Raw genomic sequence first — 24,754 nt, 5'->3', positions numbered from 1 at the left:
TGAAGAAACCAAACATAAATGGGTAGCAGTGAACTCTAAAATCAGAAATACAAGTTATTTTTAAACTTGTAAAGATTATCACAAAAAAGCTGGGCGAAGTAGTGCATGCCTACAGAGGCAGGCAGATCTCTGTGAGTTCAAGGCCAGCCTGGTCTACAAAGCGAGTCCAGCCAGGAAACACAGAGAAACACAGAGAAACCTTGTCTCAAAAATAAATAAAGAAATAAAAATTAAAAAATTTTAAAAAAATAAAAAAGAAAGAAAAAAAGAAACCACACATACACACACACACACACACACACACACACACAAAATTTAGCCAGACATTCTGGCACAGGCCTATAAAAACCAGTATTTGGAAGGTGGAAAAAAGAATCAGAAATTGAAGGTTAGCTTCTTCTAAATAATAAGTTTAAGGCCAGCCTGGGCTACATGATACTCTCATAAGAAAAAAGAAAGGAAAGAGAAAAAAACATATATTTAATATATATAACATAACATATTTAATATACATAACATATATATTAAATACTATATTATCATTCAGCACTATACCAACTAAGTACAGAAAAACATTTATATATGATGAATATAAAATGATCCTTTCTGGAAAATAATTTAGAATGATGTATCAAGAGCTTAAAAATGTTCCTAAGCAGTAATTCCAGTGTTTTCTTTTTTTTTTAAACTCAGTATGTAACCAAAATGACCTTGGAATCCTCCTGTCTCTACCTAAGAGTTGGGATTACAGGCATATGCCCAAACTTACTTTTGAAAGTTTTTATCTAGAAAGAAATAATCTCAAGGGCTGGACAGATGACTCAGCAGTTAAGAGCACTGACTGCTCTTCCAGAGGTCCAGAGTTCAATTCCCAGAAACTACACAGTAGCTCACAACCATGTATAATGTGATCTGGTGCTCTCTTCTGGCAAGCATATGTACATGCAGATAAAGAACTCATACATAAAAAAATAAATAAAAACTAAGGAAAGAAAGAGAACCAGAGAGACAGAGAGAAAGAAAAGAGAGAGAGAGAGAGAAAGAAAAAGAAAGAAAGGAAGAAAGGAAGGAAGGAAGGAAGGAAGGAAGGAAGGAAGGAAGGAAGGAAAAGCAAAGCAAAGCAAAGCAAAGCAAAGCATCTCGAGCCAGGCAGTGGTAGCACACACCATTAATCCCAGCACCAGGAAGGCAGAGACAAGGAGATCTCTGTGAGTTTGAGGCAAGCCTGGTCTACAGAGTGAGTTCCAGAACAGGCAGGGCTGTTCCACAGAGAAACCACTCTCAAAAAAACAAAAAAGGGAGGGAGGGAGGGAGGGAGGGAGGAGCTCAAGTGAACATGTGGTAAATCCTTGCAATTTCTGCACTTGGGAGGCTGAGGCAGGAGGATCTCAAGTTTGAGATCAGCATATACTAGAGTATGACCCTATCTCAAAAAGAAAGGGAGGGGAGAGTAGGAAGAAGGAGGAGTAAATTCAGTATTAGAAAAATTATTAATTTCATAATCCATCATTAAAAATGTTTGAAATGCTGGGCATGATAGCACACACCTTTAATCTCATCATTCAGGAAGCAAAGGCAGGTAGATCTCTGTGCCTTTGAGGACAGCCTGGTCTACACAAGCTCCAATAAACCCAAGACTACATAAAGACCCTGTCTCATCAAAGAGATGCTGAGACCCATAACCAAACCTTTGGCGGAGAGTAGTGAATCATATGAAGAAGGAAGGAGGAATTAGTATATCCTAGAGGGGAGAGGGAGCCCCACAAGGTCCAAATATATCTGAGCACAGGGGTCTTCTATGAGACTGTTTATCCAACCAAGGACCATGCATGGATATAACCTACAATCCCTGCTCAGACATAGCCCATGGTAGCTCAGTATCCAAGTGGGTTCCCCAGTAAGGGGGAAAACGAATTGTTTCTGACATGAACTCATGAGCTTCCCCTCCCCCGAGGGAGGAGCAGCCTTGCTAGGCCACAGATAAGGACATTGCAACCATCCTGAAGATACCTGATAAGCTAGGACCAGATGGAAGGAGAGGAGGACACCCCCTCTCAGTGGACTCGGAAGGGGGCAGGGAGGAGATGAGGGTGGGAAGGGAAGATTGGGAGGGAAAGAGGGAGAGGGCTACAGCTGGGATACAAGTGAATGTATAAATTATTTAAAAATAAAAAATATTTTAAAAAGTCTTCTATTGCAAAAAAAGACCCTGTCTCAAAAATAAATAAATAAATAAATAAAAAGAAAAAAGTTTGAAACAATTAAACATAACATGTAAACCTATGCTGAATCCTAAATCCAATAAATACGTCAAATATAATATAAAAGACATCTTTGACACAACTAGAAAAGTCTAAATCTAAATTGTATTATTAGTATGGAATTACTTGTCTGTGTGTATTTTCTGTATACCAGTGTTTTATCTGCATGTATGTATGCACACGACATGCATTCATGTGCCTGCAGAGGTCAGAAGAGGGTTTCATATCTGCTGGAATTGGAGTTAGGAATGTTTTTGAACCATGTGGGTACTGGGAACCGAACCTGGGTCCTTTGCAAGAGCAGCAAGTGTTCTTACCTGCTAAGCCATCTCTGCAGCCCTTGGAATTAATGTTTCTGTAGGTGGGTTAACAGTACCACAGTCACCTAAGATGCTATCATTACTTTTGGGGGACAAAGGAGTACGTACTATCTATCCCATGTCAGTCCCTTACAAAGTATACACATACAAGGAAAGGATGGAAGGTCCTTTTATCTCCTTTTATCTCTTTAAAATAAGGACCTGGGCTGTGGAGGCAACTCAGTGATTAACAGTATACACTGCTCTTACAGAGGACCTAAGTTCAGTTCCCAAAATCCATCTCAAGTAGCTCACAACTGCACCTCTAGCTCCAAGGGAACCCTCCGTTGACATGCACTAGCACCAAACACACATGCACAAACCCTCACAGGAAGGTACACTTAAGGAAAAGTCAAAACAGATTGTTTTAGTTCCTCAATGTCTCTATGTGCAGCACTGGCTGTGCTGGAACTCTGTAGACCAGGCTGGCCTGGGAATCACAGAGATCTGCCTGCCTCTGCCTCCCAAGTGTTGGATGAAAGGTTGTGCCACCACCACCTGGCTTAATAAATACAATGGAAAACTCTGGGCCAGTAAGATGGCTCATCAGGTAGTGGTGCTTGCCATGAAGCCGGATTACGTGGGTTCGTTCCCTGAAGCCACACAGCGGAAGTAGCAACCTGACTTCTACTCATGGGCCTTATATGGTAAAAAGAGAGAACCAGCTTCCACAAGCTACAATGACCTCCAGACAAGGCCATGGCATGCACATGCGCACATAAAAACAAATAACATTTTGTAAAAATTTAAAGAGACATTGAAAATCATGTGCCTGAGCCTTCTGTCTGTTGGCGGCAATTCTATGTCCCTGACATCTAAGTGGAGGTGAGCTCCAGCAGCCCCAGGCCCTCTTCTCCAGCTGTATTCAATTCCTTACTCAGATTCAGTTTGGACTTTTTTTTCTTTTTTTAAAGAAAGTCTCAATCTGGCCAGGCAGTGGTGGCACATGCCTTTAATCCTAGCACTTGAATGGCACAGGCAGGCAAATCTCCGTGAGTTTGAGGCTAGCCTGGTCTACTAGGGGAGTTCCTTGACAGCCGGGGCTACATGAAAGAGAAAAAAACAAAAAACAAAAAACCTGAGGGCTGGAGAGATGGCTCAGAGGTTAAGAGCACTATTCTTCCAAATGGTCCTATGTTCAATTCCCATCAACCACATGGTGGCCCACAACCATCTATAATGAGATCTGGTGCCCTCTTCTGGCATGCATGCAGAATACTGCACAAATAATAAATAAATAAATCTTTAAAATTAAAAAAAAAAAAAACCTCTCAATCTGCATAGCCCAGCCTATCCCTAGCATGTAGCTCCGACTGACTCTGAACTCACCATGACCCTACTGCCTCTGCCTCCAGAGTGCTGGAGTCATGGGTGTGCATCACCAACCCGGCTCTCAAAGCTTTAAGTACTGCACTATCCCTATGACTCTACAGCGCAGTCAAACGGGCAACCTGTTCATCTCCACTTCTAGTGCCTCTCAGCCCGTCTACACCTGAACCGCCTCTCCTTCAGTCTCCTCTTCTCCATCTTAAGCAACCACTGCATCCTAGCTGCTCAAACAAAACCGGAACTGTGACTTCCTCCTTCCTGCTCATGTTCCATCTTCTATATTCAGACCTCAGAATCTCACTCACTCCTCATCTAGCTCTACCCTGGACTTCTTAAAATAAACTACTCATGTTATTCCATTAAACTACTTAACAAATGTCGTAAAAATTTAAAACTTGCTTGGTGAAAAACCTTATGAAGAGATGAAAAGACAAACCACATAGTGAAAATATTTACAAACCAAACCACATAGCCCCAAAGGACTACATCCAGAATTTACAAAGCACTCTCCAGGCATAAGAGGGGAAAGAGGAGCGGCTCACACCTTTAACCCCAGCACTTACTCAGGAGGCAGAGGCAGGCTGATCCCTGAGCTGGAGGCCAGCCTGGTCTACAGAGTGAGGTCCAGGACAACCAGGGCTACATAGAAAAACCCTGTCTTGAACCTCCCCCCAAAAATAAATAAATAAAAAGATCTAATAGAGCTAAGACCATAGCTCAGCATCATAGAGAACTTGCCTAGCATGCAACAAGGCCCCCAAGTTCAAATCTGAGGGTCGGCGGAGAGGCAAGTGAAAAATAAATAATTCAATTTAAAATGGGCGAAAGACATAAACAGACATTTCCCTGGACGGCAGATGGCAAAAAAGCACAAAGAGGTTAAACCACATTAGGAAAATGAAAATTCAAAGCACAATGAGATATTACTATACACTTATCAGAACGGTTCAAACAAAAACAGTGAAGAAGGTTGGCACAGTAAGGAAAGTGCTTGCCTAGAGTGCATGAAGCTAAGGATTCCATCCTCAGTAGCATGCAAATGGAGCCACGTGATACATGCCTGCATTTCCAGTAACTGATAGAGGTAGGAACATCATAAGTTCAAGGTCATTCTCAGCTACACAGTGAGCTTGAGGTTTGAGGCTGGCCTGAGACACATGAGACACTTTCAAAAAAAATTTTTTTTAATTCATATATATGATAATTTATAAATAGTGAAGGGTCTGGGAGTAAAACCGATAGAACACTGCTTGGCATGGCTGAACCTCAAGTTCAACCCTGCGCACCTCTAAAGACAAAATCAGTGCAAACATTAACAGCTAGTGAGAACTGAAACTGAGCACTGGTACACTGCTGGATGACACAGATGCTCTAGGACACTCTGGTACTTAAAAAAAAAAAACTAACGCAAGTACCACATGCCCAAGCAATTAAAAACCGGGGCATTATTAAAGAAATGAAAGCCTATATTCACAGAAACAATTTGCACGAGGTGCCAGGCATGGTAGCCATGCCTTAACCAGTACTCAGGAGGCAAAGAGAGGTAGATCTGTGGATTCAAGGCCACCCTGGCCTACACAGTAAGTTCCAGGCCAGCAGAGCTATAGCGTGAATCGTATTGACCTTTGTGTAAATATACATACATATTTATACACACACACTGAACCTGACAATCGAGTTCAATCTCCAAGATCCACATGGTAGAAGAAAATCAAGCTGTCCTCTGACCTCTATATCCACACCCACACATATACAGACGTAAATAAACAAACAAAACATTGCAATCTACACAAATATTCTTAACAGTTTTATTCACAATAGTAAAAAACTTTAAAAAAATGCTTCAACCCATGAATAATGGCCTATCTGATACACTCTGAAACTACTCAGATTGGAAGAAGCTGCTAATACACCCTGATGAATCTCCCAGGAGTTATGCTGATAGGAAAAAAAAAAAAGCCATCTACTTTCATGTAAGTTCCAGGACAGCCAGGGCTACACAGAGAAACCCTGTCTTGAAACTCCTCCCAAAAAAATAAAATAAAATGACAATATTTGGGATCAGTAAGATGACAGTCCATAAAGACACTTGCCACCAGTCTATTAACCTGAGCTCTAGCCCCACAATCTGCATGGTAAAAGAACCGATTCCTTCCTGTAAGCTGTCCTCTGACCTCCAGGGTACATGTGTATACCTGACCCCACACACAAAAAAATAATTTTTAAATATTTGATGGGAAAATAAAAATAAATACATTTCTTCCATATTATATAGTTGGGCAGTCTTTATTTAGAAACATCAGTTTATATCATCAGAACACTAGGTAAAAGAAGAATTTTTATTATGTTTTTTTTTTTGTAATTTTATGGTAAAAATTTTTCTAGCGGACATGGTCGTGTATGCCTTTAATCCCAGCACTGAGGGAGGCAGAGGCAGATAGTTCTCTGTGAGTTCAAGGCCAGCCTAGTCTACAGGGTGAGTCTAGAACAGCCAAGGCTACACAGAGAAGAACCAAAAAAAAGAAAAGAAAAAGAATTTTCCTAAGCAGTTAGTTTTTGTTTCAAAATAGCTGCTTAGAAAAATTCTATGTGAATGTGTGCTTGTTTGTGGTATGTGTGTGTATGTGTGTACTGTATGTGCTGTGTGCATATTCTTGTGTTCTGAATATTTGTTTTTGGAATCGGCCTCGAACTCTCCCCAGCTTCGTGGCCTTTGTACATGAAGTGTGCTATCTGGAAAGAGCTTCCTCTCACACGGCAGCTACTCCTCAGCCACTTACCTGTGACTAACACACTCGCATTTATTGTTTAGACTGTGCTCCTCAAAGAAGTATTCCTCTGCTCCCCACTGGATTACTTGTATTTGGTTCTCTTTGTAATGACCATAATTGTAACTTAGGACTGAGATGAAGACTAGGTCTCCACTACCAAGTTACAAGCCCCATGATACAAAGCCCTCTACAGTATATGTCACACAGCACCTGAGCATCTATGCAACACAACCATAGAAATCTCTATTTACCTAAAGAGCGAGAACACATCGATTCAATAAAGGAAACACAGCATGGACTGTCCCAAAAAGCACTGCTGTGTTTACAAAGCGGTATGCCCACTTCTTGTCCCCACCATGCACCCCAGGTTAAAGCCATAAAGGCACATCTGGGCCAGGCACATACTCCTCAATGACACTATAAACCAAAGCAAAGAGAGATAACAGATGAGTGGCACCAGGCATGGTGGCTCACACCTGTAGTCTCAGCAACTGAGAGGCAGAGACAGTAGGATCACCATGATGGTCAGACTGTACTACACAGTGAGTTCCAGAACAGCTTGGGCTATAGAATGAGAATCGGTCTAAAAAAACTACAAACAGCACAATCACAGATAAGTGATTCCAGCAGCACTGGAAATAAAGTTGTGCAAGACCACACCAGACTCCCATTTTTAAATTCAAACTCCTCCAATACATTTTAACATTATAAACCTAATAAAACTTACCCACTGGCCAACATGAGCCCGCTAGTGTGCAGGCTGTTTAAAAGTATCCATTTCCACTTGAGGGAAAAACCAGGTTCACATACAATAAAAAACACACCAGAAAAAGCACTCTTGTTTTTAGGGAAAGCAACAGTTGTAACCATGTCAAAGATGGCCTATCTCCTCTCTCAGCCTACCACCTCAAGACTCCTAAAGTTGTCTGTGTCCTTTGATCTTAGAAGAACTGGGACAGAAGCCTGAGAAACTTTGAGCAGTAAGAAAGCAAAGTCTTGGAGCCAGAAAAAACAGCTCTCCCTTAACCCAGGCAAACAAATCCTCTAACTTCTCTGCCCATCAGTGCTCCCCGCAGGGGACAATGTCTTTAGAGTTTAACTAAGACTGTGTCCCAAGTCAGTGTCACTTACCACAGAGGATACCACCATCACGATGTGCATGAGACACAGTAAAAACTAAACACTCCTTAGGGCCTACATTACAGTCTGAACATTGTACTTACACAAAGCCTCAATTCCCAGTTCTGTCCTAAAATGATACTACCCAAGCCCCAAAGCCCACTCCCTAATTCACAAAAACAAGATTAATCTCTTTATCTTTGGAGTAAGTCAACAGGTACAGGTAAGAGCTGATTGAATAATAAACTGAAATCAATTCCTTCAAACACTAGTGTACCTGCTTGTCCTGTTTGGCTGAGGTAACTGTTCTATGACCTGACTGATGGAACCACATGTACCCGAATGAGAAGAATCCACAGGATCTGAAACAAAAAAAATAATAGTGATTGGATATTAGCCGAAAAGACATTCGCCACCAAACTTTAATGCAAATTCAGGTATTTAGGCAACACTAATCTACTCCTGAGTTTCTAAAGGCTTACTGTGCACCAGAGAACACACTAGGCTTCCTGACACACAGCAGCTCAAGCGTATATTTAAATCATTCTGCTCCAACAGTACCAGAAACACTGAAAAGGAGATTCAAGCCTCAGACTGCTTACCTGCAGCTTCCTTTTCTTTCAGATGTTCATTGAATGAGCTATTACTTTTTCCTGGTTCTTCTGCAGCTGTTTGTTCTGGATTTGACACAATATCCTAGAAAATATACATTCATGTAAGACTCTCAAGGTAGTGCATAATGGACTTTTTTGTGTGTGCGAATGTGTTGATTTTGTTTTTTTCCCACCAACTTCATTCAAAAGATAATGGTCTCCTAAACACAGAAGTTTTCTGGGTTAGTTTTGGATTAGAGGTCAAAAAAATGAGAACCCAACTCTGCTCGACCGTTTTCAAATCGGCCATCTCTCACTCACCAATGCGGGGTTCTCTTTGTGCATCTGCAGATTGGGAAGGTGTCGAGACAGGATACTGAAGTGAGAACCTGCATCTTCTTCCAGAACCTGGCTTTCAGGCTGAGAATCTTCAATTATCAGGCAAGGAGTGTCTTGCTGAGAGAAATCTGAATCCAACTGACTTCCAGTCGGGTCCATCTGCTCCCCTGGAATGGAATAACAAAAGATCAGTTCGGAGAGTAATCCCACAGCCTTCCTCACACAATCTGAGACTAAATAACGGGGCGGAAGTGCGGGAGCATGGAAGGGCCCAGCCTAAGGCCCCTCTGAGTAGCATGTATTTGCAATCGCTCGAAGTACTTTCCCAGCTACACTCCCCCCCTCTCCTTTCTCCGTATTTACGACGAGCCTCTGGATCCTTCGGTCCCTCCCTCCCTCCTTTCTCTTCACCTTCCCTCAGACACCCTAGCTTCCTTCCTCACCTCTTCTCCCCGCCCCTTTCCATCCCCCTCCCACAACTCTCGCAGCGTTTTGCCACCTCTGAGCCCCAGGAAGAGCCTTTGGTAACCCCGGCGGGCGGGAAGCCCACAGCCCGTGCGCGGCCTCGGCACCACCGCGGTGGCCGCCTCCCTACCCCCTCCCCAGGCCCTCCAACCCCATCCCCGTCACCGCCGCCATGCTTGCCACCCCGCCCCCTCTGGGCAGCCAGCCCTTCCAGCCTGCCGCCGGGGCCTCCGCGGTCGGCTCGCCCCGCTCTGCTCCCAGCGCTACCTGGCATCCCGGCGGGAGGTCCCTCGCGCTGGATCTAGAGGTCTCTGCACGGTGCCCAGGCCCCTCCAGGTCGATCCCCAGGTCGCCACCGTCGCCACCGGCCGCGAGCTCCCCCTTTTCCGTCACGTCACGCGGTATCGGGCCGCCCATTCGCTGCTGCCGTCCGCCACTCAGGAACGCCTGCGGCTGATAGGTGGCTAATGTGGAGTGCCCGCCCCCGCGCAAGAAAAGGAACACGGCGGCGCGTTTCCATGGCAGCATGGACGTCGCAGGCCCTCCCCCTAAGACAGCCAGAATGACAGTATCCTTGAACTGAAGGGACATTGAGAGGGCAGAAAATAAATTAGCCCTGCCTAAAGGACGAGCGAGGGTGCGCACCACTCAGAGTTGAGAGTATCGGCCCCTTCTCTGACTTGCATGGAAAAAGAGAGCCTTCTGGTTTTCCATAGGAAGGGCAAAGAGGAGGGGAACTGAGGATAGGTAGTATTTGAGATGGTGAAATGGAAGAGACAAGACTCTGGGGTTTGCCAGTGGCGATCAGAACCCCTTCTGCAGACCTCTGCCTAAATTTAAAGAGCCTCGATTTTCCCACCCTACGTCTCTGGTATTTTTGTTTTTTTTTTTTTGTTTTGTTTTTTTGTTTTTTTGTTTTACATTGTCTGAAGGCTCCAGTAGTAAGTCTTGTTCCTACTCTCTTTCAAGCTTCTTATTTGTGTCTCTCTGCCCTTTCTTTCATGGGATTGCAGCAGCCCCACATGCTTTGCACCTCGCACTGAAAGAACCGAGTATTGTGATTCTCAAACTAGTGGCAAACAGAACAGCTGTCGCCCCTGCTAACTCAATGACCTAAAGGATCCGGGCCCAGAGATTTAATTATCCTAATTATGGTGTCAGGGTCTTATAAAGGGCGTGGCAGCTGTGGCAACTATTAATGAACTGAGCCCAAGAGACATACAGTGGTTTCGTTGTCATTTTAATTTAAATAGCTGCTGGATCTGGGCTAGAATCCTAACCAAGCAGCTGTCAGTAGGGAAAGCACCCAGCACAATGCCAAGTATATACATAGTAGGCATTAAATTGGAGGTAGTTTTCTCTACGCCAGACTCACAATTATTTAGGCACAGCCCATGCATGGTTCTCAGCTGCTTTAAATGCCCAGTTCAGCACTTGAAATAAGCTAACCTTAGAGGGTACATTTCTTCTGCTGCTGCTATAAATTACTTGTTCATATTTTCATAACCCCAAACCCAAAACACGTTGTCTTCATATACATTAGGTGTGAGAACAAAAGGATTGGCCTAAATGAAATTGTTCTGAAAAATCTAGCATCTGTTATTGTTATAACTAAAATTCTGGTCCTAGAATGTTTTACAGGTGGCACAGAAATGACCCAAATACAAAGTGGGATACATCTCACTTTGTAATCCTAAAATCATTCATGATTGACTCCTGCGTTTCTCTACTTCTGGTGCTACTGAGTACTAGAGATCAAATCAATGCAAAAAAAAAAAAAAAAGAAAAAGAAAAGAAAATCCGTGTCAAGCATCAACTATCCCAGAGCACTAAGTGGCTCAGTTTGCTCAGCTTCAGAGGGAAGAAACCAACTAGGTCTAGGAACACACAAATTGATGTTGGTCAGGGTCACTGTGTTGTTATTCTCCTCCAATTTGATGCTGCATCTTTCCTTCCCCTACTGAGACATAATGAGACAGATCTTTCTGCTTACTTTTCTGTTTAAAAAAAAAAAATGTTCATCAACATGCATAAAACTAGGGACGAGAGATGCTTAGCAGTTGAGAGCATTGGCTGCTCTTCCAGAGAACTCGGGTTCTATTCCCACCACCCACAGAGTGGCTCCCAACCTCCCATAACCCCAGGTCCAGGGAATTCCCTGCTCTCTTCTGGCCTCCATGTTCACTGCATATACATACATGCAAGCAAAAGCCCACACAAATCAAATCAGAATAACTCTCTAAAAAGTTCAGCTCGTAAAACTAAGAAGAGCACGTTAAAATTCAATAAACATGATTGAGTTAAATGAACCTGAACCATTCCCACTATTAAATAAATCAAAAGGCTTAAAATAATTTTTAAGAAAGTATTGCTAAGAAAAACTGAATTCCTTGTTAGGCAGTGTGGCAATTAAACTAATCATTAAGTTATCCCAGAAGATCAGACACGGGCAGAATGGTCACCCCTGGGGTTATAACTGATTATACCTAGGTGAGGCCAAGCTTTGATAGGCCCCTGCAAAAAAGCATCAGCGCCTCCATTTGCAGCTTCATCTCTCCTTTGGCCACCTCACATGCCGAGAAAGTTAATCTGCCTCTAAAGCCACTCCCTGAGAAGAAAATTTCACCAGCTCCTATGTTACCTCGATTTAAAGCTTAGCACCCCTCATTGTCAGGAAATGTTTCTTCTAATTAACTCACCTAAATCCTTTCTTCTGAAGCTTAACACCATTTCCTCTCAGGTTGTCTTTAACTAATTAATATCTTAAAAACCTACAGAGAATCTCATCAAGCTGGGATCATCTCATTGGACCCTTACAATTCAATAATAAATTTCAACCAACAAAATACAAATATGAATGTGACATGACTTAAATCTTTTTCTCCAAACCAAAGAACCCCCGTCAGTTTAATCCTCAATGACCAGTCTTTAAATGTGCTTAATGGTTGCCCATGAAAAGCATAGCTTTGGACCTCACTGGTAGAGAACTCCATTGAGAATCTGATAAGCACTTAATTCAACAATAGGGACACAATCATACATCCCCTTTAAGCTTCTAGAGTAAAGTATTCCAAGCTGATCTATAATTAACCATTATTGATTCTAACCTGTAGGGTGCCTTCTGTTGTGTTTCAACCTACAGAATCATGGCCAGTCATATCCCAGTGTTTTTAATTAGTAGCATGTAGTACTATTTTCACCAAGTGGTGGTAGGTACTGGGCTGATAGCATCATCCCCCCATGATAGCTTCATACCCTATGAGAGGTCCAGATGAGTAGACCAAGGCATAGAGAGATGAAAACAAAATGGTACAAGGTCTCTGCGTTAGTTAAGAGTTGCCATTTGAACCCAGTGTCTGTAGCTACAAAGGTTAGCAGTGAGGAGTTGCCGAATGGTTAACACATAGCCTCTGTTTGGTTTTAGGATTTATTTCCACTCAAACGCTGATTACAGGTATCCATAATGTTCCTTGTAATTGAACTAAAGTGAAGAAAGCAGGAGAACCAACACCACATCTACGGGAAGAAGACAAGACAAGTGGTAATGGCTAAGGGCAAGATAGGAAAGGGAACCAGCTGAGGTCATTTACGAACTGGGCTAACCTATCTCTAGGACAATCTACCAATATCTGTGAATCCAACAATAGAAGCAATCCTGGGCAGCGTGCTCCATCCCTACATCTTTTTAATTTAAAAAAAATTGAATTTGTGTGTGTGCATGTGGGTGCACACATAGTCTAGGGTTGGGTCCTACTTCCCATCTCCTCACTGCCCCTTCACTTACTGAGTGACCTCATCAGTTCTGTTAGTCTTTGGCTCTCAAAGGCTGGGAAAGCAGCTTAGTGGTAGAGTGCTTGCCTCACAGGTGAGAGGCTCCTGAGCACAATCCCTCGCCTGGAAGAAGAAAGTGGGGCAGAGGTGAGGCCCATCAGGGTGAAGTTTATTGTTTGGTTCTGTGGGGGAGTTTTGATGTTGCTATTTTGAGACAGCTTCCCATTATTCCAGGCTGTCCACAACTATGTAGCTAAGAATGACGTTGACCTTTCATCCTCCTGCCTCCATCTCCAGAATGCTGAAATTACAGGTGTTTGCTACCACAACCAGTTTAGGAAAGTCTTTCAATAAGAAAAACAAAACAAAACAAAATTAGCCAGATATAGTGGTGCATATCCCCAGAACACCAAAAAGCAAAAGAAAAGAGGGGAGGCTGATATGAGTATAACAGAGGTAGGAAGGAAATAGTGGCAAGAACAGTAATACATCTTGTCCAAGCTCATATGTGCTCACACGGCAAACGTCCCGGAGGAAGTAAAAAACTCAACTTCTCCACAAGCTCATGTTCACCCATTTCAATGTGTTTACACACAAGGTGCTAGTTTTACTTTCATGTAGTGCTAGAGAAAATGAAATAAAAGACATCTTCAAGGAACTTACGACCTGTAAGAAATAGGAAGCTGGTTGTGGTAGTACATACCTGTAATTCCAGCTTGTGGGAGAAGGCAGGAGAATGAGAAAGTCAAGACCAGCCTTGGCTATGTATGGAATTCAAGGCTACTCTGGGCTCTATGAGATCCCACCTGCTGGGGGCAGGACAGTTGAAATTTCAACAAAAGTACTGCAGGAGGGCTGGCAAGATGGCTCAGCAGGTAAGTGCACTTGCCACTGAGCTTAAAGATCTGAGTTCAGTTCCAGGAACCCACATGGTGGAAGAGAACAGACTCCCACAGCTGTCCACAGCTGTCCTTTGATCTCCACCTGAGCAAGATGGTACTCCCATGCAACTGGTATATAAATAAATAAATAGATAAACAAACAAACAAACAAATAAGCTTTTTTTTTTGAGACAGGGTTTCTCTGTGCAGCTTCGCTGTCCTGGACTGGCTTTGTAGACCAGGCTAGCCTCGAACTCACAGAGACCCACCTGCCTCTGCCTCTCTGACTGTTGAGATCACATGCCTGGCTGAAATAAAAACTTTTAAAGATATTAAAGAATTGCACGAGTTTTAAGGAATCAAAACAAATTTAGTGAAGCCATTATAATAAAACTATTGAGTTACTATGTTCTAAATTTCGTTTTTCATCACATTCGTTTTTTACCACATCCAGATCCTTCTTGATCTCATCCAGCCATATTGCCATACATAGATACATACCATTTATATGCCAATAACTTCCAACTTATTTTCTTTAACCCATACCCTTCTCCCACATTCTAAACTGAAATATGTAACTCCTTATTCAATATCTTCATTTGGATGTCCAGCCGACACATCAAAGTCAACATGCCTAAATTAAACTCATCTCTTCTACTAAGTCTTTCACCAGCAAATACTTACTAAGTTCACCCTTCCAGATGCTTTCTTTTTTTTTTTTTTTTTTTTTAATGGTGGAAGACTGATATTATTGTTGTTGCTGTTGTTGGTTTGGTTTGTTTTTTAAAAATGACCTTGATATAGAGCTTTTCCAGCTTGAAATTTACTGTGTAACCTTGGCTGGCCCTAAACTTTTGGTGATCCACCCGCCTCAGTCTCCTGAGTTCTGAGACTCCAATTGTGTGTCACCATATCCAGTTCAGAGGGGCATATGTGTGTGTGAGACTCTTTGAGATAGGGTCTTACGTAATGGAGGCTGGTCTCAAATTCACTATCTTGCTAAGGCTAGCCTTAAACCCTTTACCCTTTTTCTTCACCTCTTGAGAGTTAAGATTACAGGTAAGGCCAGGCAGTGGTGGTGAATACCTTTAATCCCAGCACTCAAGAGGCAGAGGCAGCTGAATCCCTGACTTTGAGGCCAGCCTAGTCTACAGAGTTCCAGAACAGGCAGAGCTTTTACACAAAGAAGCCCTCCCTGTCTCAAACAAACAAACAAACAAACAAACAAAATTACAGGCATGAGCTACTGAATCTGGTTCAAAGTCTTTTTTAATGAAATTTTTAAAAGATTTATTTACGGGGCTAGAGAGATGGCTCAGAGGTTAAGGGCACTGACTGCTCTTCCAAAGGTCCTGAGTTCAATTCCCAGAAACCACATGGTGGCTCACAACCATCTATAATGAGATCTGGTGCTCACTTCTGGTGTGCAGGCAGAATAATATGTACATAATAAATAAATAAACAAATAAACAAAAAAATAAATCTTTAAAAAAATACTTATTTACTTTGTGTGTATGAATGTTTCTTGCCTGCATTTATGTATGTATACTACATGTATGCCTGGTGCCTGAGGAGGCCAAACAAGGACATCAAATTTTCTAAGGCTAGAACTAAAACAGGCAGCTGTAAGCCACCATGTTACTGCTGGGAAAAGAACATTGTTCCTCCGAGAGACGACAAATGCTCTTAACCCCTGTGCAATCACTCCAATCCCTTTAAATTAAAGATTTAATTTTATTGTTTTACCTACGTTTATGTATGTGTGACTGCAGGCTACATTTGTGCACACTTCTGGAGTCCAGAAGAGGGCATCAGATCCCCTGGAGCTGAAGTTACAGGCAGTTGTGAGCTTGACATGGGTGTTGGGAACCCAACTCCAGTTCTCCAGAAGAGCATGGAGCTGAGCCAAGCTGAGCTGTGCTGAGCCATGATGAGCCTCCAGAGTCATTATTTTTCATAGAAAAAAAAATTTTAAATAACCCATCACTTATAATTGAACTTCAACAACTATCAATAAATGCCTGATATGTATTTTCTGAGGTCCCAGAAATTAAACCCAAGTCTTTGCCAAAGCATTCTGCCACCGAGATATACCTTCAGCCCTAAACACCATTCTTATTTCATCTATATCCCAACTTACTACTCCCAAGCTGGTGACTCCTGAGCAAATTCCATACATCATGTAATTTCATTTGTAACCATTGTATACGTAAGTGAAATACAGAGAAATCATTTAAACATAAGCATCATTAACACACGCGATGATGATTAATAATTTCTTAACTTTACCTGCCACACTAACTCCAGAGTCTATATGAGCATAAAAATGTGCTATATAAGGATAAAATTATGCTGCTAAGACGAGGAGACACGTTTCCTACAGGAATCCGCTCCCTGGAAGTCCCTGGATGTTCCCCCTGGCCATCTACGCCAAAAAGATGTACTCTGAAAATCCTGCTTTTTCAGATGAAGGGTTGAATGAGCCTTTTGATTTTTCTCTATGATTCCTGGTACAGCACAACTAACTATTCAAGGAAATATATTTTTTATAGATTATTAAAAGCTTTAGCAAGAATAGAGTAAAAGAAAAATAAGTAATGAATCAGATTTAGTATTAGAAAGTATTACAGGAATAGAAAAAGAAATAATGGGCTCCTTCTTAGGAAAAAATAGCAGAAGCAAGTACGGCAGGCTTGAGCATGCCTCCCTTTAGCGTCTTGTTTCTAAGGAAGGTTATAAATCTTTAGCAAGACATATGGGAGGATGGTTGACCAAGGTGTATTTAGACTTTAATGTAGAAAAAGACCTTGGCAGGTATTTGACTTGGCTTGGAGGACTATTACAGCTCCTGACTTTCCCCTTCACTAGTCAGTGATAATGAAACCACAGTTTGAGGTTTTTGTTTCTTGTTTGTGTTGATCAGAAAGTTTCTAGGTTGAGATTTCTTGTGGGCACTGCTTTATGCTTGGCTACACTTTCGAGTTAAAACATAAACTTTGTATCTTTGGTAAAAGTTTGAATGTTCTGGAAAACATGCCAACTTTATGGTGCTTCCTTATGAAATCACTATAAAATTGTTAGCCTGACTTCAGTAAAATTACAGCAGAGTCAAACCGATCTCGGTGTGGTCTCTGTCTGTCAACTCGCCTGAAACTGTGCCTTCCTGATATCCAAACCCTGATTCTCCCGTGGACACAGGGAGCCCAGCTTGGCTGGTCCGTGGCACTTACCAAGGACTTAGTGTTCAACTTTTTAAAGATAGAGTTGGAGTTTATTAGCAGACATTTTGCAGCTGGAGAAATAGCGCAGCGGCTAAGAACATTTGCCGGTCTTGCTGAGAATCCAGTTAGGCGCTGTTGGCCACTCTAGCTAAACCATGGATCTCCAGGTTCAATGAGAGACCCTCTAAGATGGAGAGTGATAAAGACACCCAGCGTTAACCTCAGGCCTCTCTATAGCAAGCACAGGCAAGCCCCTACCTCAAGCAATATGCCATACACACACAAAAATAATAAATAATTTTAAAAAGCAGGACCAATAAGAAGAAAGGCACCTAAGAAAAATAAGGCATGCCCAAGAGCATGGATGCGGGTAGGCCTCTCTCTCTTTCTCTCTCTCACACACACAACATCCTTTTATTATGTGTATGAGTGTTTTGTTTCCAGGGATGTATGTGCACCATGTGCGTGCCTGATGCCTGCTAAGGTCAGAAGACAATGTAGGATGTCCTGGAACTGGAGTCACAGACAACTGTGAAGCACCACGAAGGTGCCAGGAACTGAACTGAGGTCCTCTGCAAGAACAAGTGCTCTTAACCATCGAGCCAAGTCCTCAGCCCTAGCGTGTACACTCCTCAAGAGAAAACTGTCTATGTTCAATCTTCTTCACGTCACAATTTGTCTCCTAATTCCAAATGAAGTACAGATTGTATTGGGTGACACTAATTTCACCTTTTTATTTTTTCATCTGTAAGTGTTCTTTTTGTGTCTTTTTCTCCCTATGGGGATAAAAATCAAACCTAGGGCTTTGCAAGTTCTTTACCACTGAGTGTGAACTCCAGCCCTTTGCTTACTTGCTTGCTTTTTTGTATTCTTTAAAATTTTTTTGGTTGCGTTTATTTAATTTATAAGTGCATGTGTGTGAGAACCCATGCATATTTTTTCTTTTTAAAAGTTTCCTATAATTTATTTCTTGATGAAACCATGTCATTTGTTTTGTAAATTTTGGGTTGGTTTCTTGTTTGTTTGTTTTTAAAGAATTATTTATTTATTATGTATACAATGTTCTGTCTGCATGTATGCCTGCACCCCAGAAGAAGACACCAGATCTCATTAGAGATGGTTGTGAGCCACCATGTGGGTGCTGGGAATTGAACTCAGGACCTCAGGAAGAGCAGCCAGTGCTCTTAACCTCTGAGCCATCTCTCCAGCCCTTATTTGTTTGCCTTAGTTTTTTTCAAGGCAGGGTTTCTCTGTGTAGCCCTGGCTCTCCTGGAACTCACTCTGTAGATCAGGCTGGCCTTGAACTCCTCCTACCTCTGTCTCCCAAGTCCTGGCGGTGCTGCCACCGCCAGGCTAAACAGCAAGCACTTTTAACCACTGGGCCCTATGATTATAAAACCTTACAAATAATTAAGCTAACACACAGAGAAGGTAAGCAGCTGGCCCAAATTCACATAGTTAACAAATTCACATAGTTAGAAATCAGTTTCACAGAAGGATCTGTGTTTAAGGAGCTCCTTTGTGGAAGGAGACAAAACCATAGTCCACAAATAAAAGGAGACATAAAGGTAAACACACCTAGATAAATCCTTTGATGAAAATTAAGGACAAAGCATTCAAGGAAAAAGGGACAGGCTGAACAGAGTGACAGAGACAGGCAAGTGGCACAGACTGATGAATGAAAGGGTTAGTGCAGGGTATCCACAGAAGGTAACATGGAAAAGGGGAGTTAGGCATGTTATGAAGGATCATCATGCCAGGTGCTGGTGGCACACACTTTTAATCCCGGCATTCATGAGGTGGAAGCAAGTAGACCCCCGAGTTCGAGGCCAGTCTGGTTGGCAGAGTGAGTTCCAGGACAGCCAGGGCTACACAGAGAAACCCTGTCTAGAAAAAAACAAACCAAACAACAAATTTTCAAAAAATAACTGACAAGAAAGAGAAAACATCCTTGTGATTTTTGTGATACCAAAAGGAATGCATTTATTTATTTATTACCAATAGTACCAAACATTCTGTGAAAGAAGAGAAACACATTTTATGAATACTCTGGGGTGTATGTGCAGAATTCGGCTCACATAGTCATGGCCTCAAAACTAAAAGCAGACACAGAGAGTCCCTAAGAGTGTCCTAAGAGTGTTAAGAGTCAGCTTTCCTCAGACTAAGGGAGGACTGGAGCCAGGCATGTTGGCTAGAGCCTGCAATTCAGCATTAGGTTTATGAATTCAGCAGAGGTTCATGAATTCAAGTCCAGCCTGGGCGAAAGCCTGTCTCGACCAAATAAAACCTACAAACGAACAAAAGTTGTGGTGGGCTGGGGAGACGGCTCAGTGGTAAATTACTCGCCATGAAAGCATGAGAACTTAAGTTTAGATACGCAGAACTCACACAAACCCAGGGTAGGACATGTCTTTAATCCCATAGCACCTATGGTGAAATGAAAGGTAGCAGAAGGAGAACATAGTGTTTTATTGTGTATTGCTTGGAAGGGCGTATACACTGTTGGTGGGACTGTAAATTACCTAGCAACTATGAAAGTCAGTATGCAGATTCCCCCGAAATAAGAGTGTATGATCCTACACCGCTCCATCCAGTATGGAAGGAGGAGAGGGAAGTGTCTTTTTCTTCACAATGTGCTGGAAGAGAAAGCGAAACCTAGCGTTCCACCCATGTGCTTATGAGAACAAGTCATACGTAGAGAAATTATTCAGTAAATACTTATTAGGGGTCTCCTCTGAAGACCAGACATAGGAATAAATGCAAAGTTCCTTTTGAATCCCAGCACTGAGGAAGCAGAGGCAAGTGGATCTCTATGAGTTAGAGGCCAGCCTGGTCTACAGCCTGGCTACACAAGTGGAAACCCTGTCTTAAAATAAATAAATAAATAAATAAATAAAAAGTTCCTTCCCATCTCAGTGTCTCTGGTGCCTTTTAGGATTTGCATCCAGGTCTTTATAGGCAAGCCATCTGCTCATGCTGGAAAGGTGACCCTGTGACTGCGGTGGGGGGGGGGGCACTATGATCAGAGCATTCCTCCCCAAAGCCAAGGATGAGCCTCTGACACAGCAGCCCTGAAACCCCACACTCTCCTCTCTGGATAGAGAATGCTTCGCAGGCAGAACCAAAGCCAGCACAGGGTGGGAATCTGAGCTCCCGCTGGATTCTCTGGCTGATAAGACCATGCAACCTAGCAGAGCAACGGGCTGAGGTTCTGCCTCAGGAGCTCAAACCCCGGAACAACCAATGACATTCACCAGGCTAGAAGTCAGAGAGAAGCTGGCGTCCTTCATGTAAGAGTTACCACAACTGGCTTTGGTCTTATGGAGCTGGGACTTAATGCTTCCCTTTTCCACCAACACACGAGGCAGGCGGAGTCTAATTAGAATAAAGCTCTGCTTTTCTCTTAAGGACAACTTCAATATTTTAACTACCAAGCAGATTTAGTTCCAGAAACACCTCAGAGATGCTCCTTAGATTTACCAGTCATCTAAGTCATCACTATGCTTTAGTATTTAATAGAGGCCTGAGCTGTGAATTCCCCACTTGATTTACACACAGCCAAAGCAACAATACCTTTCAACCCAATTATTCTGTGCGGTGCCTGTGTATGTGTGCTGGTGAATGTGCATGTGTCCACACGTGTGAAGGCCAGACGTTATCCTCAGGTGTTCTTCCTGAGGACTTCCTGAGGATGGTTACTATTGAAGCCAAAAACCCCACCATGACCAAAAGCAACTTGGGGGAGAGAGGGGATTTTTCAGCTTACAGTGACAAATCGCAGCCCATCACAGAAGGAAGTCAGGCAGGAACTCAAATAGGGTAGGAACTGGGGGTGGGGGGCGGCAGAAGCTGATGCAGAAGCCATGGAGAAGCACTGCTTACTGGCTTACTCGGCCTGCTTTCTTACAGGGCCCAGGACCAACTGAGCAGGGACAGAACCACCCACAACAGGCTGAGCAAATCAGTCTAATTAATTAATGCACTACAGACTTGGCCACAGGGAAATCTTATTTTCGTAATTGAGAATCCTTCTTCCCAAACCACTGTAGCTTATGTCAAATTGACATAAAACTAGTCAGGACAGGATTGTTGTCTACCTTGTTTGTTTGTTTTTAATTTATTTATCTGTCTATTGTGTATGTCTATACAGTATATCCAAGTCTGGTGCCCACAGAAGCTAGAAAAGGGCATTGGTTCCCCTGAAATTACAGATAGTTGTGAGCTGCCATATAGGTACTTAGAATTGAACCCTAGTTCTGTGGAAGATTATTCACACCCTCACCCCCCAGAACACCTCACTGGGACGTGGGGTTCCCTGATTAAGTTAAGCAGGTTGACCAGCAAAACTCAGGGATCCTGAGTTTCATATACCAGGCACATACCACCATGTTGGGCTTTTTATGTGGATTACAGGGATTGAAGCTGGGTTCTCATGCTTACACAGAAAGCAATCTACATACTGAACTATCTTTCTTGTGCTCATGTCCATGCCGGTGCACGCCTGAGGAAAAGTCTGCATCAGTGTCTTCCTTCCTCTTGCACCAGTGAGCTTTTCCTTCAGTGGTGGACCCTTAGAGATATTTTACACAATTCAATGGCCCCTCAATATGCATACTTCAGAGGCATTAGATATACCCAGTATCTGTTATAGGGGAGTCCTAGAAGATCATCTGTGATAGGCAAAGGAGTCCATAGTTAAATAAAACACTAAAGCTGGGCTCCAACATCACAGTTGTCACTACGTAGTCCATGCTGGCTTTGAATTCAGGGATCCACCTGCTTTCGTTGGGATTAAAGACTTGCAACCACCACACACCAAAAGACGGGCCTTTGAGTAACATACTTTTACTATGCAACTTCTGCTACAGCAGAATTTTAAACCTAGACACAAAATAGGTAAAGAACCTGCTGCTTTAAAATGTCCTTTGCCTTTATTTATTCATTTTTGAGGCAGGGTCTGTTATGGAGCACGGAGTAGCTTTCAACTTGCTGTGTAACCAGGAATAGACTCCTGATCTTCCTACTTCCAACTCCTAAGTGCTAGGATGACAGACGTGTGTCACCACACCCTGCTCTTCTTTTTTCAGCTTTCTAAGTCTTTTTCATATGTTTTCTGTCATTGTAAATTCCGGGGCACAAGGGCTAGAGGCTCCGTGGTTAAGAATGGTTGTTGCTCTAGCAGAGGACCAGAGTTTGTCACCAGCATCCGCACTGGGGGGCGTCCAACCACCTGGAACAACAGTTTTCTTTCGGCCTCCATGACTACCCTATCCCATGTGCTGACACAACCACAGAGACACAGACATACATCAAAAATAAATAAACAAAGCTGGCCACGCATGCTGGAGCATGCCTTTAGCTCCAGCATTCGGAAGGCAGAGACAGGTAAACCTCTGAGTTCCAGGCCAGCCTAGTCTGCAGAGTTGGTTCCATCCCAGCCAGGGCTAAAGTGGGAGACCCTGTTTCAAAAAAGAAAAAGGAAAATCTGGAGAATACACACAGACACTCCAGCTTTCTTTATGGAGCACTGTGTGCAAATATATGTATAATTTAGCACTTTGAAATATATATATTTTGTTGTCAGTGGTGAAGTTTTGCTTGTTTGAGACAGGGCCTTACTATGTAGCCCAGTCTGGCCTTGACTTTAATAACCCTCCTGCCTCCTGTGCTAAGAGATTGGCAGACATGCTCCACCACTACATCTATCTAGCTTTTATGATATTTCCTGGTACTATAATGATGGTAATGGAAAGATCACTCAGAAGAGGATGATGAAGAGATACCTGGAGCCAATCTTTTTGTGACATTTGTCTGCCTTTGGCAAAGGGACCCACTACGAACTTATTCAGAACACATGCGATTTTAGCACCATCACAGTCTGCATGTGCAGCTGTAATTACTAAGACTTGATTCTACCAGGGTCTGAAATCAGAGTCCTAAATTTCTGCTCCTCCCATCTAATCCCTGTGTGACTCGTCTTGCACCATTTGCATCTATTGTCTAACCTCTGTTAGATGTAATGAAAGCAGCATCTACTTAACTGCTGCTGTCCCTTATACGGAGACCCTCTGCTAGTTAAAAGGCTTGTCTCTACGGTTGCTATGGGAACTGTCCCCTTATTCTCCCCACAATCCATGCTGGCTCCCTGCTCAATGTGCTACTCTTAATGATTGCAGTAGAAAGGGACTGCACATTTTCCCATGCCATTTTACAGATTCAGGTCTGCAACTAGCCGTGGGTAGGAAGAGGCACCCAGCCTTCTGATGTGCGTCCTGACAGTGCTGTTTTCCTGACTGCTACAAAAAGGATTTTCATGGCCATATCCAAGCTATTTACTGTACGGGCTGGCTGGTTAGCTGTAACATGTTTCGTGATAGGATTTCTGTGAGGTACTTAAGAATCAGAAAGGGGATCATTGGCAGCCTTGTTCTATCAGGAATTATCACTCTTTTCTATCTTGGTGGGGAGAGAGATTTTAAACGTGTGTGCATGGAAATGTGAGAGGACCATTTGGAGTGTTGTTCCTCAGACCTTTTACTTTGGAGTGATATAGACAGCAGGGTCTCTCATTGGCCTGGGACCTCACCAAGTAGGCTAGGCTAGCTGGCCAGCAAGCTTCCAGGATCCACCTGTCTCTCCCTCCTACCTCACCCCCTCTGGGGTCGCAAGCACACACCACTGTGCCTTTTAGGGTTCTGAGAATCTGAACTCATGCTTGCAAGGGGAGCACTTTATCAACTGAACCATCTCCGAAGCCCCCTCTTTTACCGTCTCCAGAGTGCAAGGTAAATGGAGGAAAAAGCAAACGTAGCTGGAGCCTAAATACAGGCCTTCTGCCTGCTACATACAACGGAATGACTCAGGGTAAGGCATGTTGCAGTGGTGCAGACACCTTGGGGAATGGGGTGGGGTAGGACCAAGAGGAGGAGAGAGAGAAAGAGGAAAATAGAATATTAATATAGTTCTGTGCAGTAATTACACAGTCTCCTAATGTTATCCACGGTCTCACACCACTAGTAGTCCGGAAGTTCTTTCCTGGATTTTACTCAAATCCTCCTTGCTGCAGTCTGACCTCACTGCATTCAGCAGAGATGGAGACTAGCCAACCACTATCCTTGGAATAACAACTCACCAGGGACTCAGGGCAGGAAGGTCATCCCGTCCCCTCCAATATTGAGCAGCCTGCCTGACCACGCCCAGAGCTCGGCACAAGGACAGAAACCCAGGGCTGGTGACCAAGACCCTGGCAGGCAGCGAAGGGGGAAAAAAATCCAGACATCGAGAATAGCCAGAGGGAGACCACGATAGAAGCTTCGAGACAGGGAGGGGCAAGATGGCTCCCCGTGGTTTGGGAGAGGCTGTGGAACTGCCACATACAGTGCTCAAGGCAGACACAACCTAACTAGATGTTGTTCTCGAGGGGAGGCCGTGGACTCCGCCCTCTGCTAAGTCCTACCCCAGCTCAGGCCGGAGGGGGAAACTTGGTCAGGAAAACTGCAGGTGGATGACTGCAGCCGCCACCCCGACGCGGAGCGGTGCAGAGGAACGGCACCTACATCCCGGCCCCGCCCCTGCGGCGCTTTGGCTCCGCCCTCAGACAGGCAGCGACCAATGAGCGGCTCCTGCCGCCGGCCTTTAAGAACGG

General features: G+C 43.3%; 1 protein-coding gene across 5 annotated transcripts in view; it reads right to left on the bottom strand.

Annotated features, from left to right (window-relative positions):
• The window catches only part of Tp53bp1 (tumor protein p53 binding protein 1), an 85,265-nt gene that overhangs the window by 59,744 nt on the left and 767 nt on the right, over nt 1–24,754 (bottom strand). For 4 of the 5 annotated variants that reach the window (XM_021649859.2, XM_060372247.1, XM_021649860.2 and 1 more), the window contains exons 2-5: nt 9,504–9,689; nt 8,754–8,938; nt 8,442–8,535; nt 8,117–8,201 (exon numbers count right to left, since the gene is read on the bottom strand). In XM_021649859.2, the coding sequence (XP_021505534.1) occupies nt 8,117–8,201; nt 8,442–8,535; nt 8,754–8,938; nt 9,504–9,510 (371 nt within the window). In that variant the 5' untranslated portion in view covers nt 9,511–9,689. Of the gene's footprint in view, nt 1–8,116; nt 8,202–8,441; nt 8,536–8,753; nt 8,939–9,270; nt 9,290–9,503; nt 9,690–24,754 lie in introns of those variants that run through there. The other variant, XM_060372248.1, reaches the window with a different exon arrangement.

Source organism: Meriones unguiculatus, chromosome 18 (genome assembly GCF_030254825.1).
Source record: "Meriones unguiculatus strain TT.TT164.6M chromosome 18, Bangor_MerUng_6.1, whole genome shotgun sequence".
NCBI classification, from domain to species: domain Eukaryota; kingdom Metazoa; phylum Chordata; class Mammalia; order Rodentia; family Muridae; genus Meriones; species Meriones unguiculatus.
This window is presented reverse-complemented; position numbering and strand designations above follow the sequence as displayed.